At 41.0% G+C, this 14,251-nt stretch overlaps 1 protein-coding gene across 1 annotated transcript in view; it reads right to left on the minus strand.

The window, feature by feature from the left end:
• The window catches only part of rev3l (REV3 like, DNA directed polymerase zeta catalytic subunit), a 94,795-nt gene that overhangs the window by 40,056 nt on the left and 40,488 nt on the right, over positions 1-14,251 (minus strand). The window contains exons 7-8 of the mRNA XM_038296500.1: positions 10,796-10,900; positions 6,125-6,209 (exon numbers count right to left, since the gene is read on the minus strand). Coding sequence (XP_038152428.1) covers positions 6,125-6,209; positions 10,796-10,900 — 190 coding nt within the window. The remainder of the gene's footprint in view (positions 1-6,124; positions 6,210-10,795; positions 10,901-14,251) is intronic.

A 14,251-nucleotide genomic window follows, 5' to 3' on the forward strand; every position in this document is an offset into this window, starting at 1 on the left:
CACATGCTGATGAAACCTTTTTAAAACGACTGGAGGGCTGCAAGGAGGGCAGTATGGAGAGAATTTTGCTCCATTATTTTACAGAAATCAAAATTTGAAAAACTTTATATAAAAAAAAAAAAGTTTTGAGAACTTAGATTTTATTTTGAATAATTGTATTCTTACTTTCTTTTGAAATTGCCTTTCTAGATCACATTTACTAAAGCGCAGTGCGAACGCTGGACCCTGACCAATCAAAACGTGGGTAATATAGAAGATCAGTACCTTTCTGCTGAACGAGTGCAAAAATCCAAGTCAACTACTATGCAGTCTTCCCTTAGCTGTGCACTACTGTGCAGATATTTCTATATCTAAGGGAAACATAATTCAGGACATTACAAGTTTTTTTCTTTTTTTTTGTACTATATACACTCTTTTTATATTATCTGTAGTATTTTTTTTTATCTTTAATGGCATCTTGCTTCAACTCTTTCTACTCTATAAGCTACAGGAACCAGAATTTCCCTGAAGGAGTAATCCCAGGGGATAAATAACGTCTCTAAGTTCTTACGTCTAGCAGACCTATAGAAATGCATCTCTAGTCCTCACTCCAGAGGAAAGTCCCCCTCAGAAGTGAAGATGTGGAAAACATAATTTCAAAATAATGTAATTTGTAAAACTCAACCTGAAAGGGATAAAAGTAAAATAAAAAAAGGTTTAAAAATCTGAGTAAACAGCAAAGTTTTTCCAAATTTTGGATTTCAAAATGTGTTCTTTGCAGCAATAATGGAGCAAAATTCACTCCATAGTAGAGACACTTATGCTACGTTCAGGCCGTAAGCAGCAGGAGCAGCAAAAACACGCGTGCTGCTTCATTTTTGATGCTTGAAGTTTAGATCTGATGTGTGACCGAAGCATCTTTGCTGCTCTGGCTGCGCCGTGGAAAAAGTGGGTGATTCCGATTTTTTTCCATTGTGAACACAGCACACTTTAAGCGCTTCCAGCTCCTGATGGCTGCACTCTTCTGTGTTAAAGTCGTTACAAAGGGAAGTTATTTTCAGTATTGGTGAGGTTATAGGAGGACAGATAAGGTTTATTTAAAAAGCAACACCCTTTTCTGCAAAGCTGTCTCCAGCAGATGCTGAGGAACAGGAAGTGGCGCTAAAATCAGCAGAAAGCTACAGAAACTCAGAGCAGAGAACTCTATGGGTGTGGATCTAAAGAAAAGAAAACTGAATCAAGTTTTTTTCCCCCCACAGATTGATATTCTGAGACTTTGTTATGAAGAAAAGGCTCCAGAGAGTCGGCTAGCGTGAGCCACAGTCTGTCTCTTAATTAGTCTGTTGCTTAATGACTTTAGAGGCGGCGAGGGAGGGAACCTGGCAGGCGTCTGGAGATCACTGCGGTGATTAACACATTTCAGCAAATAGACACACCCCCTTTTCCCTCCAGCACCGGTTTGGAGAACAGGAAGTTAAAACGCTCCTTATGGTTTCTGAGACAGCTTTGGCTTTAATGATTCACTGAAGGAACGTCCTTCTGGGACTTTTTTCCTTGTGAAACACAGACAAAAGAGACACTGTTGCAAAAGACGGGCTGCTGGTTGTTGCAGAAGACACCCGCTGGTTTCTCTTGGTATGAAATAAAAAAGAAACAGAGTGTAATAACACATAAAACCAAGATGTACGACATGAGCTGGCTGCTTTTGTTCAGGTTAGAGCAGTGGTTCTCAAACTTTTTCTGTCATTCCCCACTTTGGACAAGGGGGAATTTTCAAGCCCCGCCTGTCCCCATCGCCCCAACACAATACTAATGAAATATGCAACAATCTTAAAATGTTCCAATTTTATTGAAGTAACAAGTAGTATCTAAATACAAACTATCTACATCAAATAACAGCAAGCTCAAAAATAAAGAAAATAAAAATGCAGCTGTGTCAAAATTTGTATCAAGCTCAAAGATAGAAAAAATTTAAGTGCCACTCTGCAATCTGTTAATAAAAGAAAAGAAATGAAATCCATCTGGCAAGACAGGTCTATTTATCCCTGCATTAGTGGCTGCGATGAGCCTGTTTTGCATTGCACAGTTTCTCAAAACGGGGTTGCAGGCTTGATACTGCCACTCTCAAGTCATGCTCAATGTTCAGCTGAGATGGGAGTGGGAGAAATAACGTTGTTAGAGAGAGACAAAAAGTGAGTAAAAACACCCAAATAATATAGAGCTACTTTTTTCTGTCCATTAATGTTTATTATTATTATTATTGTTTTATTAATGTTTAATTTATTACAATACTAACCCTCCTCCCTTACCCGGTTTGTGACCGGCAAAATGAACCATAAAGAGACACTATGGCGGAGTTACAATTTTTTTTAAACTTTTTTAAACGTTTTCTTTTTTTCCCTTGTGGTCCACCAAGGAGCCTACAAATCACGGTACAACATTAACATGCTGCTGTGTGAATCAAACGCCGTTATTTATTTAAGATAAAATATTTCAAATTCAGTTATTTATGATCAACCTGCGCCGTCAATCCCGGCGCATGTGCGCTTTATTTGCAGTCTGGACGCTGAGGGTAAACATGCTGTGTCTCTGCAGCGCTGAGAGGGACTCCTGCGATAGCGGGGGAGAACGGGGTGGGGATGGGGGAGGCGCCCCACGGCAGCACCTGCCGCTGGAGGACAAGAAAAGGAACGATACATGCTTTCACGTCAGAGCCTCCAAAAGTCGCTAGATTTGTCGCTAGTCGCTTTTTTGAAAAAGAGTCGCTGGAGGGGTCTGAAATATAGCGACAAAGTCGCTGAGTTGGCAACACACAACATTATTACAAATAATATGCCGACGTCACGTCAATCATCATTTTGGCACTTCAGTTCCAGGTGAAATGTTTCTCATATCTAATGTTCTTTTAATTAGACTGCATGTAGGCTAGTAATGATTACTTGGTGGGTTTGATTGGTCTAAAAAGCGGCAACATACAGCTATAAGGACAGTTTGCTCTCACACATTCTACATTTATGGTCACACAACACACACACACACACACACCGGAACTTGGCGCGCCCCACCTGTCACGTCTCAATTCCCCACCAGTGGGTCGCGCCACACACTTTGAGAACCGCAGGGTTAGAGAAAGGAACTATTCTACTGCAGCACATTAAACGTCAATCATAACTTCGAGCATCTGGAATGACAGACTTGAGCAATAAAAACTATAGACCTGTAAAGTCAGCTGCAGTTTACCGGCGATTACTTTCCCTTCAGGGGTTTTAATCCTCCTAAAGTAAGATGGTGGGCTCAGGTACCTCTCCTGCATTGCTGCTTTAAGCTCCTGTCATACCATGACGATTTAGACCAGCGTGTGCCTGACGTACAGAAAACGTGGCAAAAATGCTGGCATATGTTAGATAAGTTAGGAGCACGCTGAAGCACGCTGGCAAACGTCGACATGCGGCGAGTACGTTGAGACGTTAGCCAGCGTTTGCCATATGTGGGCCACAGGTTACAGGAAAGTTTTCTGATGTTGACACACGTTATGTGTAAGTTACTCATAAGTTGTGGCGTCTAGCTTAAACTGTCAGTTCTCCTCCAGACTTCATCCCCATCATAGGGTGAGCCAGAAGGTGATGGTGATGGATCCTCCCTGCGTTCACGCCCACCACCAACAAACTTCCTAGCAGACATTATGATGATGATCTCATGCAACTGAAAACCTTCTTTCTTTTTCTGGTTTCTTTTTATTTATTCAGTTTTTTGGGGGGGTGGGCGGTATCATCACTGCTCCTGATGCGCCTGAGCAGAGCAGCTTAACTGATGCTTCACTGGAAGAAATCTAAATCTAGATAAGTCATTTTTTCTTAAAATATTTGTTCTTGGATTGAGGAGGTAAAAGAGACATTTAGCCAATGGAACAAGACGATTTACATTTAGAATAAGAAAACACAATTGCATTGTCCAATTTCAAGTGCATTTTATCTAATTATCTTGTTTTAAGATTAAAAATGCTCATTCCATAGACAAACTATCTCATTTGACTACTCAAATTAAGGGTAAATACACTTAATTTAAAACATTTTTACTTATTTTACTTACTGATTTTAGTTTGATGTCATTTAGCACTAGGGATGCACGATATTGGGATTTTGGCCGATATCCGATATGCCGATATTTTAAAACTCATGTAGCCGATAACCGATATCGATACCGATGTTAAAGCTGGACAAAAATAAGTAGTCATTGAAAATAGCAGTTTTGTTATCCATTTCTGACACTTTGAAAAATAATATACTCCAATATATTTTCATATGCTGATATCAAATAGATTTTTAAAAACGCGGTATCGATCTATTTTACTTTCAAAATCTCATGAAATTTCATCGTTCTGTTACAAACTCTCGTGATATTTTGCAAATTCTTGTGAGATTTTGTTAGTAAAATAGATCGATACCGCGTCAATATATCAACATATAAAAATATGGCTAAATTTCGTGAATTTTCGGGGGATGTCGTAGCATAACGATGACATATAGCAATATTTCATTAGTAAAAGAGATTGATATGGTGTTTTTAAATGGCAATATATCAGCATATGAAGATATTGGGATATTTTAATGTATCAATATTTTATCCGTCTTTAGAAGTTTTTAAGTCTGTAAAAAAGAAGTTTTTGAGGAAGAAGAAGAAGTAGTACTTTTTTTTTTTTTTTTTTTAGACTTTAGAAACTCAGAAGCTGATCAAATATCGGGTTAAATATCGGTGGGGTGGCCGATGTCCGATATTCAGTTTTAAGGCCGATACAGGCCGATACCGATAGGGGGCCGATTATATCGTGCATCCCTATTTAACACTTGAACCAGGCTGAAGCTATTAACCCATTTGAGGAGTTTTTCGTTAATATTTACAGAAAAAGAAGGTTTTTCCTCTGAAACGTTTACTACTCTCTTTATTTTAGCTTCTGCACCAGAAGTGGACCAACCTGAATGGCATCGCGTCTTAGAAGCACATTCTACCTCCCACATGCTTGACGGTGGATGCTTTTCAAAGTGTTTTGGTGTTAAACACCTGAACATTGTGATTGCTACACAACTAAAACAGCAGAACATGGAATCTAAGTAATTGATTTGTTCTGCAAATAAGCATAATTTCCCTTTTTTTGAGGAAGTAAGTTAGAAAATTTACCAATAGATTAAGAGGATTTCTGTTTTATGTGAGATAAAAAAACAACTATATTATCTAATTCCAATGGCATAACATCTATTCATCTTATTTTAAGAGAAAAAAATCTTATTTAACTCTAAGAAGCATCATTTTTTGGAGTGTAAACCACACACTGGAAAAAAATCTGGAATTGCAAACAAAGGCTGCTTTACCAAATATTAACATTGATTTTCTCAGGTGTTCAAATATTTATTTGCAGCTATATTGTACAAATAAATAGTTATAAAAAAATCATATATTGTGATTTCTGGATTTTTTATCTCAGATTATGTCTCTCAGTGGACATGGACCTACGATAACAATGACAGAGCCTCCATGATTTCTAAGTGGTGAGAACTTGCAAACTAGCAAATACTTAGTTTCTTCCCTGTAGCTATAAATGTGAAACTGCATCATGTCTGGATCCGACAAACAAACAAAAAACTAAACAAATAATTTCTCTCAGAATAAAAGCGGCTTTAGGAGAATGTAGGAGTCTGTGAACACTAAGCATGTCCCTGCTCCGCTTCCTAACTTCAGTCAGCACAGAGCGCTGCGCTGCGATCAGGGATCCGAGGTTAGTCCATGGAAGCCATCTGGATCCGATAAGCAGTGTGCAGATGCAGAGCCGACTTTACTTTCATTTATAAGAGGAAACGCTGTGAGGCTGTAGAGGAAGAAGGCGTCTGTGGATGACCTCAGCACGCCCCTTTTCTCCAACATCTGCTCCGACTTCACTTTCCCTAGTTTTCCTTCCCTCCAGCTCCACCTCCGCTGCACTCAGAGGAAAGCTGGCAGCAGAAAGGGACATTTGGTGTTTGGTGGGAAGTTTCTCTCTATGATCAGGAGCATCTTGCTCTAATACTGTCAGCCTTCCTCTCCAGATGTCCTTAGGGAAATGGAGCAAAGTTTCAACCATCTCTTTAGACCACAGACAAAGGCAGAAACTTACAAATCAAACTTGTTCTCCCTCAGGATGTCCTTCAGTCTCTTCAGGAAGGTTTGCTCGCTGTCCGTTAACGTGACGGAGCTACGCTCTGGAACAGAGACAGAGGAGATTTTATTTTACTTCTCCGCAGGAATTCAGTTATTTTCTCTTTTATTGTTAAACCAAACGGTGCTAATACATCAATACAGTCTGTGACAGTTAAAGCCTTAAAGGTGAAGTGGAAGATGTTCCTTAAATCAGTCTCAAGATAAAATCATCAAAAATAAGTCCTCCTAATTGTCATGTTTACATCAGGCCGTCCTACGCGCTCGGCCACATTTCCACTTACCGGTGCTGAGTCTGACATAGTGGAAAAATTGCAAACCTTTTTTTGTAAAGTTATCTTGTATGAGCGATACAAACAGCAACTTTAAAAGAGAGCGTGCACCAGGAGAAATGGTGCATGCTCTCGCACACGTTTAATAGGTGTTCACTATAGGAAGCGGGTACAGGGTTGTGCACGTGCATTTTTTTTAAAGTGGAGAGGGCGTGTCTTTTAAAAAAATTGCGGAAATCCTCGACAATACCTTTAATAAAGCCAAGAGGTTTGTCTGTATCACGATCTTTCCAACAAACAACACGGAACAAAAAATACATTTTTTTTTCAGGCCTTCTTTCTGCACAGTTCTCTTATCGTCCTGCCTGAAGGCTGGGGTCTGGACTTTGACTAGATGTTTACAAACCTCTCTTTATTTCTGTCACTATTATGGGTTTTTTCTGATGTTGGTAAGCTGTTTTTTGTTGGAAAACAAGCCCATATCATCACTCCTCCACCACTATGCTGGGTAGAATGTTAGTGTTTTACCAACAAGGTGCTGTTAATTTCAGCCAAAGATCCTTTTCTCTTCTTCTACCCAGCTTTTTATTGTCATCACACTGTAACAAGTTCAGAGCAACGAAATGAAGGGGGGATGGGTTAAATGCAGAGTAACAAGAAACAAAACAACAAAGCATTAATCCATCCCCTTGGGGAGCAGTGGGCTTCCATTGTGCGGCGCCCATTGAGCAATCGGGGGTTAAGGGTCTTGCTCAAGGACCCAGAGCGGCAGTCTGTGGGAGTGGGAACTCAGAGCACAAGCGCAATGCCCTAAACACTAGGCTGCCACTCCCCAAAGCATGAAGGCTCTTCCCTAAGGACCCACCCTGGCAGCTCATCCCCCCAGCTGGGATAAGAACCCCGGCTGTCTGTTTGCAGACCACTGGGGCTAGCCAGCCGCTATTGCCAATCAGTCTTTCAGCAAATTTAGGTTTGTTTGTTTTTCTTTGATCATGTTTCTAATTTAGTTAAGTTTTACTTCTAAAGCCGGGCATACACTGTGTGATTTTTTTTAATTGTTGCACGCAGCTACAGCTCACACTATACGATGAAACCGCAAGGTTCACAGCTCACGATGTATGTTCTAAAACTGTTCGAACCAACGCTCTGATGCGATCTATAGTGCTGCACCAATACCGATACCACTATCGGGCGGGGCCCCGATCCAGCACTAAAATGCTGTTATCAGTATCAGCGAGCACCAACAAATAGGGCACAATACCATTTTGAGAGCCAAAAGTTTATTCAACTATTGTCATCCATTCCAGGTAGGGAATAAAAAGTTCTACTGGATTCACTTTGTATTAGTCTTTTTCCTGCTTCACAAAGGAAGGCAGCAGCTTGACAAACCATGATGGCAATTATTTTACATCCAAGCAGTATGCAGTTCTTCATATATACACACATATGGTATCGGCTGATACTGCACAGCCAGGTATCAGGGCCAAAAAATGGCATCTACCTGCTCACACTGTACGTCTAAAATACCACATTGTCCTCAGCTCCACAGTGAGATGGCGTTACTCTGACTCGTCTATCCAGAAACCAAACCAGTAGAAGAGGAACATGAAGCTCACTAGAGTGAAACGCGCTGCCTTTTGCAATTTGTGCAATTTTGTGCTGAAAGCCCTAAAAAGTAAAGGAGACGACGTATTTAGAAAAAGACATGGCTGAACAAACATGGCTACTACGGTCTGTCAGTTTTACAGAAAGAACTCAAATTTACTGCATCCCCCCATGCTTCTATGGTTTTATCTAGGGGTGTAAATCACACCCATCATGGCGATTCGATTCAGTATCGATTTCCTGACCCAACGATTCGATTATTTTCGATACTCAAGAATACACCACGATTCGATTCGATTCGATTAATCGGTAATTTTATTTTTTTTTATTATTATTTTTTTTTACACCTTACAGGCTAAACAAAGTTTCAAGTTTGAAATAAATCAATGAAAGCTGTAATATCATTATGCATTTTCTTTAGAAACAACAGCAAATAACAGAAGTAGAGAAGTTGCATCAAAAAATACTGCAAAAATACTGCACAATATCCGTGTAATGAGTTCAATGCAATACCTCGGCTCCAGAGAAACTGTCCAACATATTTTTTTAGAATGTAATAAATATACTCAGGAAAGAGAGATGTTGCATAGAGAGTTAGACAGGAATAAAAATAAACTAGATATAAGGGAATTGTTTCAAACGTCATCTGGGGATGTAGTCTTTGGTAGTATTTTTAATTTTCTAAGAAGAACGGGTATTTTAGGGAGAATATAATAGTTTTTCTGGTCCATACTCCATTCTGGAAGGTGGCGGTAATGCACCTATAAGTTGTTTGCCAACCGCCATTAAAAAAAAAGAAGAAGGCTTCAGAGTGTCGACGTCACCGCTCCCTTGAGAGACGCTCCGCTGCACCTCTCCCCGATTGTAGCTGACCGCAAACAGTGCTGCAGACAGGAGGCCGGCTAGTTTTGTTTTTATGACTGAAATTGCGGAAAACAACTCGTGAAGTTTGACCCGCTAGAAGAGCGAGGTGCGCGAGAACGCTGGGACCCTTTTTCCAGCTGGATCTCCGCTCTTTTTGGCCCTCATGTCCCTCCGTCGTCGGACTAAACTCGCCCCCACTACCTCACCGCCTCGGCCGTATCTAGACCCACAGTGTGTAGCCCAGACCACGCTGCAATATTGAGCATAATTTAAAAATGTCTGTGTCAAGCTCACTGCAACACACTGCTGTAAGAGTATAACCAGGAAGCACGGTAGGAGGGCAAAATAGGTTTAGCGCCACCGCAGCACAGGAGGGAGAATTACGCCCAGGAGCAACTGGATAAAAATAGACCGGAGGAAAAAAAAAACATGAATCGATTCTCTTGCGGACGTGTCGATGCATCGGATCGTCGGCTTTTGGATCGATGCATCGATACAAAACGATTATTATTTACACCCCTAGTTTTATCTGAGAATCCTTGTTTGCCCACTACCACCTTACGACAGTCGACTGAATTTCAGACATATTTGGTTTTCTCCTGACCTCACGATTCCTGATTAGGGGTGTAAATAATAATCGTTTTGTATCGATGCATCGATCCAACAGTCGACGATCCGATGCATCGACACGTCCGCAAAAGAATCGATTCATGTTTTTTTTTTCCTCCGGTCTATTTTTATCCATTTGCTCCTGGGCGTAATTCTCCCTCCTGTGCTGCGGTGGCGCTAAACCTATTTTGCCCTCCTACCGTGCTTCCTGGTTATACTCTTACAGCAGTGTGTTGCAGTGAGCTTGACACAGACATTTTTAAATTATGCTCAATATTGCAGCGTGGTCTGGGCTACACACTGTGGGTCTAGATACGGCCGAGGCGGTGAGGTAGTGGGGGCGAGTTTAGTCCGACGACGGAGGGACATGAGGGCCAAAAAGAGCGGAGATCCAGCTGGAAAAAGGGTCCCAGCGTTCTCGCGCACCTCGCTCTTCTAGCGGGTCGAACTTCACGAGTTGTTTTCTGCAATTTCGGTCATGAAAACAAAACAAGCCGGCCTCCTGTCTGCAGCACTGTTTGCGGTCAGCTACAATTTAAAAGAGGAGCAGCGGAGCGTCTGTGGAGGGGGCGGGACGTCTGGAGCCGAGGTATTGCATTGCACTCATTGCACTGATTTTGTGCAGTGTTTTTTGATGCAAGGCCTTTCAGAATCTATAACGCAGGGGGATTATTATTTTTCAGTGAATGAGGTTTTAATAGGAATAGATGGAGTGCAACTTTTCTACTTGTGTTATTTCCTGTTGTTTCTCAAATAAAATGCATAACGATATTACAGCTTTCATTGATTTATTTCAAATCTGAAACATTGTCCAGCCTGTAAGGTGTTAAAAAAACAAACAAAAAAACAAACAAAAAATGAATCGAATCGTATCGTGGTGTATTCTTGAGTATCGAAAATAATCGAATCGTTGGGTCAGGAAATCGATACTGAATCGAATCGCCATGATGGGTGTGATTTACACCCCTATTCCTGATCGGTGAGGTGATGGTGAGAGGCTGATCGCCCCTCGTTACCCCCTGTACACTACACAACGCACGATCAATCTGAAAGCCGGGCCGATCGAAAAATTCTCGCACGACTGAAAAAAAATCGGGCCAAAAGGGTGAAAAATGGTACAGTGTACGCCCGGCTTTATGAGTCCCTCAGTTGTTACCATTCCTTCTAATTGTTCTTCCAGGACAACCTGCAGGTGAACCTGCCTGAATGTTGATAATAAAACAGAGTCGTGTTCTTTAATCAGACCTAAGAACTGTTCTTAAACAGTTCTTCCTCCTCACCCTGTGATTGAGGAGCTTCTATCTGGGAGGACTGATTGTTCTCCCTCCTCCTCTGCTTCTCATCCTCCCAAATAGCCTGCAGTCCGGGGTTCCTTCCAATCTGATCTAAAAAAAAAACAAGAAAACAAAAAACAAAAAGGTTAGCTAGCAAACCCTCCTCATCTTTAAACACACCCCTCCTGAGAGCACCCCCCCAAGCCAGTGCCGTCTTTTTTTAATTCCTCTGTACGATAAAAGGAGCCTCATTTTAAACCTTCACGTCAGAAATTCAACCTAAAAGTGAAATCAGACAACATTTTATATTTGTTTTGTATCTTTGAACTTTCAAGACTGTTGATTATAACTAATAACATAATTTAGATATTAAATTGACCAATAAAAAAAGAAAAAAGATCGTCTAATTTATCTACTCAAATTAAGGGCAACTACACTTAATTTAAGAAATACTGACTTATTTCTAGATTGTTTTTACAGTTAAACAATACTATATCTTGTGTCTGTTATATATCTTGATGCACTGAGTTCTCAGGGGGGGATCTAATTTGTGAAAAAATTGATGAATTCAGAACGACTGGGGTGTAGAAATGAAGAAATAAGTATTCTGGAAAGCTTCCAGTATGCTGGAATAATCTGGAGTTTGGTTGCTACCCAGAGATCCTGCTGGTGATTCCAGCAGTGATCCCTGTTTGATTAGTGCAAACTCACGCTGCAGGAGGGCAATCAATCAGGCAGTAAAGAGGTGGATCTCTGGCATCCTGATGACAAAGCAGAGGGCCAGAGCGACATGTGGGGGCGTTAGGAGAGATCAGAGACCACTTCATCCCCTCTGGAAGCCAAAGATGTTGTCAGATAACATCTGTTTATTGGAGTTCACTGCTACAGTCACTGACCTCTAGGGGCTCTCTTCAGGAGAGAGCTCTCTCTTTGTGTTGCAGGTCTACCTGGATGCTGCAGGTGCAAGGTGTTGGAACTCGTCAGCAGCCCCCTAAAGAGCTTCAAACCTGAGATGTCAGGCCCTTTCTCTTTCTCTTATTCCCTAGGCCTTAATCTGAAGTGATCTTGTCTGTGAGCATATATTGAGAGTAGGGCTGCAACAACGAATCGATAAAATCGATAAAAATCGACTTTTAAAAGCGTTGGCAACTAATTTAATCATCGATTAGTTGTGTCGCGCGATTAATGCGTCATCCGCCGCCGCCGTCATCCGGGGGAAGAAAAAAAAATATGGCGGAGCGAGTCAGCGCCGCAGTTGCAGTGTTGCCAACTCAGCGACTTTTCAGACCCCTCCAGCGACTATTTTTCAAAAAAGCGACTAGCGACAAATCTGGCGACTTTTTACGGTGTCACTGGCGGCTTTTGCCTGCCGTGGGGCGCCTCCCCCATCCCAACGCCTTTCTCCCTCTCCCACAGGAATCCCTCTCAGCGCGGCAGTCAGAGCCGCAGGATTTTAGTGAGGAGTTTACCCTCAGCGTCCAGACTGCAAATGAAGCGCGCATGCGCCGGGATTGACGGCGCAAATTGATCACAATAATTAAAATAGCCTGCGCTTTGTAAAGTGAAAAAAGTCGTAACATGCAACTTTTTTCAAAAGAAATTAACATGGCACGGAAGCACCACTGTTATGACGCAGCACCTGAAAAGAAAACACTTTGGAGCCTTCGATGGCAGTGAAGAGAGCTGATCAGCAGGATGAGTAACCATGTTTGTTTCATTTTAAAGAGGGGAAACGTAACGTTAGTTTCTCAGGTAGCTCATCTGATGCTTTCCTTACCTTGTTAGTAGGTTACAGACAGTGATAAGGTTGGCTACTTATTTTACTTTTAATTTCATTTACATTTGTTTAAGCAGCGTTTATATTTTCTTTATAAATAAATTAACTTGCAAATTATGAGGGCAAGGCTTTTAAAGTTTAAATCTTCTAACAAAGATAAAGAAAAGAAGATCCTGCAATTTATGGAAGTAAAGCAGAACAAAATCCAGCAAGATCAGTAATATGTCAATTAATTATCTGCCACATTCCCATGTAAATATCTGTCTTTGGAGGATGTGTTTTTTTACCACCCCTAGTTCTCTTATTTTTATTCCAAATACAATTTATAATTTGAATCACAGGGCTATTTTTATCTCTATGGTTCAGTATTTTCTCAAGCAGCAACTTTAACTGCTGTACTTTCCTGTCTTAAAAGGCAGAACTCTTCTAGTCTAAAAAAAACTCATTTCTTGAAATGGGGGGACCTATTGTTGAACCCCTTAGGGGCTTTAAAAAACAAAAATGCCTGTCTCTTTTTGCGCTTTATGAACCAAAGTAGCCTATATTTTGTGGATGTACAGCTACATTTCTCATGTAAGTTTGCGTAGTTTTTACACAAACATTTATTTTTCATATTGCACCAGTACAGTTAATGAGCAACCTGTACTTGTGTGCTTGTTTGTTCTGTCTAAAATGTTTATTTTGGAATAAAGAGGTTAATATAAATTTTTTTTTTTTGTCCGATTCATCGATTAATCGAAAAAATAATCGGCCGATTCATCGATTTTTAAAATAATCGTTAGTTGCAGCCCTAATTGAGAGTATCATTATGGGAATAATTATCTAACTAAAGTGTTTTCTGCTCACAGTGGAAGCTGGTAGAGGTTCTCTGCCATTTTAGTTAAACTGTTTTCTCCTTGTCTTTTGGTTAGCCAGGGAGTTCAGGTATTGTACCCTATTTTCAACACTATAAGGCGCATATAAACGTCTTTTTTTCCCCTCAAAATGTGCGGTGCGCCCTATGTGTGTTGTTACTGCGGATGTTGTTGAGACCGCCATGAGAACGCTAAAGGGGGAAGTGTGGGCGTGGATTGTGTATATGAACCTATGGTGATTTTTAAGCGAAAGACTTTGCCTAAAGAGACTTTTCCAGCTGGAGTCGTTATTAAGGCAATTGAAAAGGGCTGGATGGATGAGGAGATGATGAAAGCGTGGCTGAGGCAGGTGTATGTGAGGAGACCAGGTGGTTTTTTTCACGCATCACCATCGCTGTTAATCTGGGACTCCATGCATGCCCATCTCACAGCCGATGTGAAAAACATGGTGAAACAAATGAACGCTGTTCTCACTGTTATCCCGGGAGGTCTGACAAAGGAACTTCCACCGCTCTACATCGGTGTGAACCGGCCGTTCAAAGCAAGGCTGCGAGTAGGGATGGGAATCGAAAACCGGTTCCTATTAAGAACCGGTTCCGTATTTTCCGATTCCATGGCATCGTTTGGCAGCTCGCTGAACGATTCTTTTTTCGATTCCCGCAGCACCAGAGCTTTCTTTTCAGTTCTCCTTTAGAAAATGTTTTATTTTTATAACTAAATAACGGTGTGTTTTGTTTGTTGCTTTGGCAGTGGAGACCCTGAGGTTTAAAGCTTCCCTGTGTTTTGTTGTCTCTTGTAATTGAACCCCTGCTAATTGTAAAATAAATTGTA

The sequence above is a fragment of the Cyprinodon tularosa genome, unplaced genomic scaffold, assembly GCF_016077235.1.
Source record: "Cyprinodon tularosa strain WSP-4 unplaced genomic scaffold, ASM1607723v1 ctg370, whole genome shotgun sequence".
Classification (NCBI taxonomy): domain Eukaryota; kingdom Metazoa; phylum Chordata; class Actinopteri; order Cyprinodontiformes; family Cyprinodontidae; genus Cyprinodon; species Cyprinodon tularosa.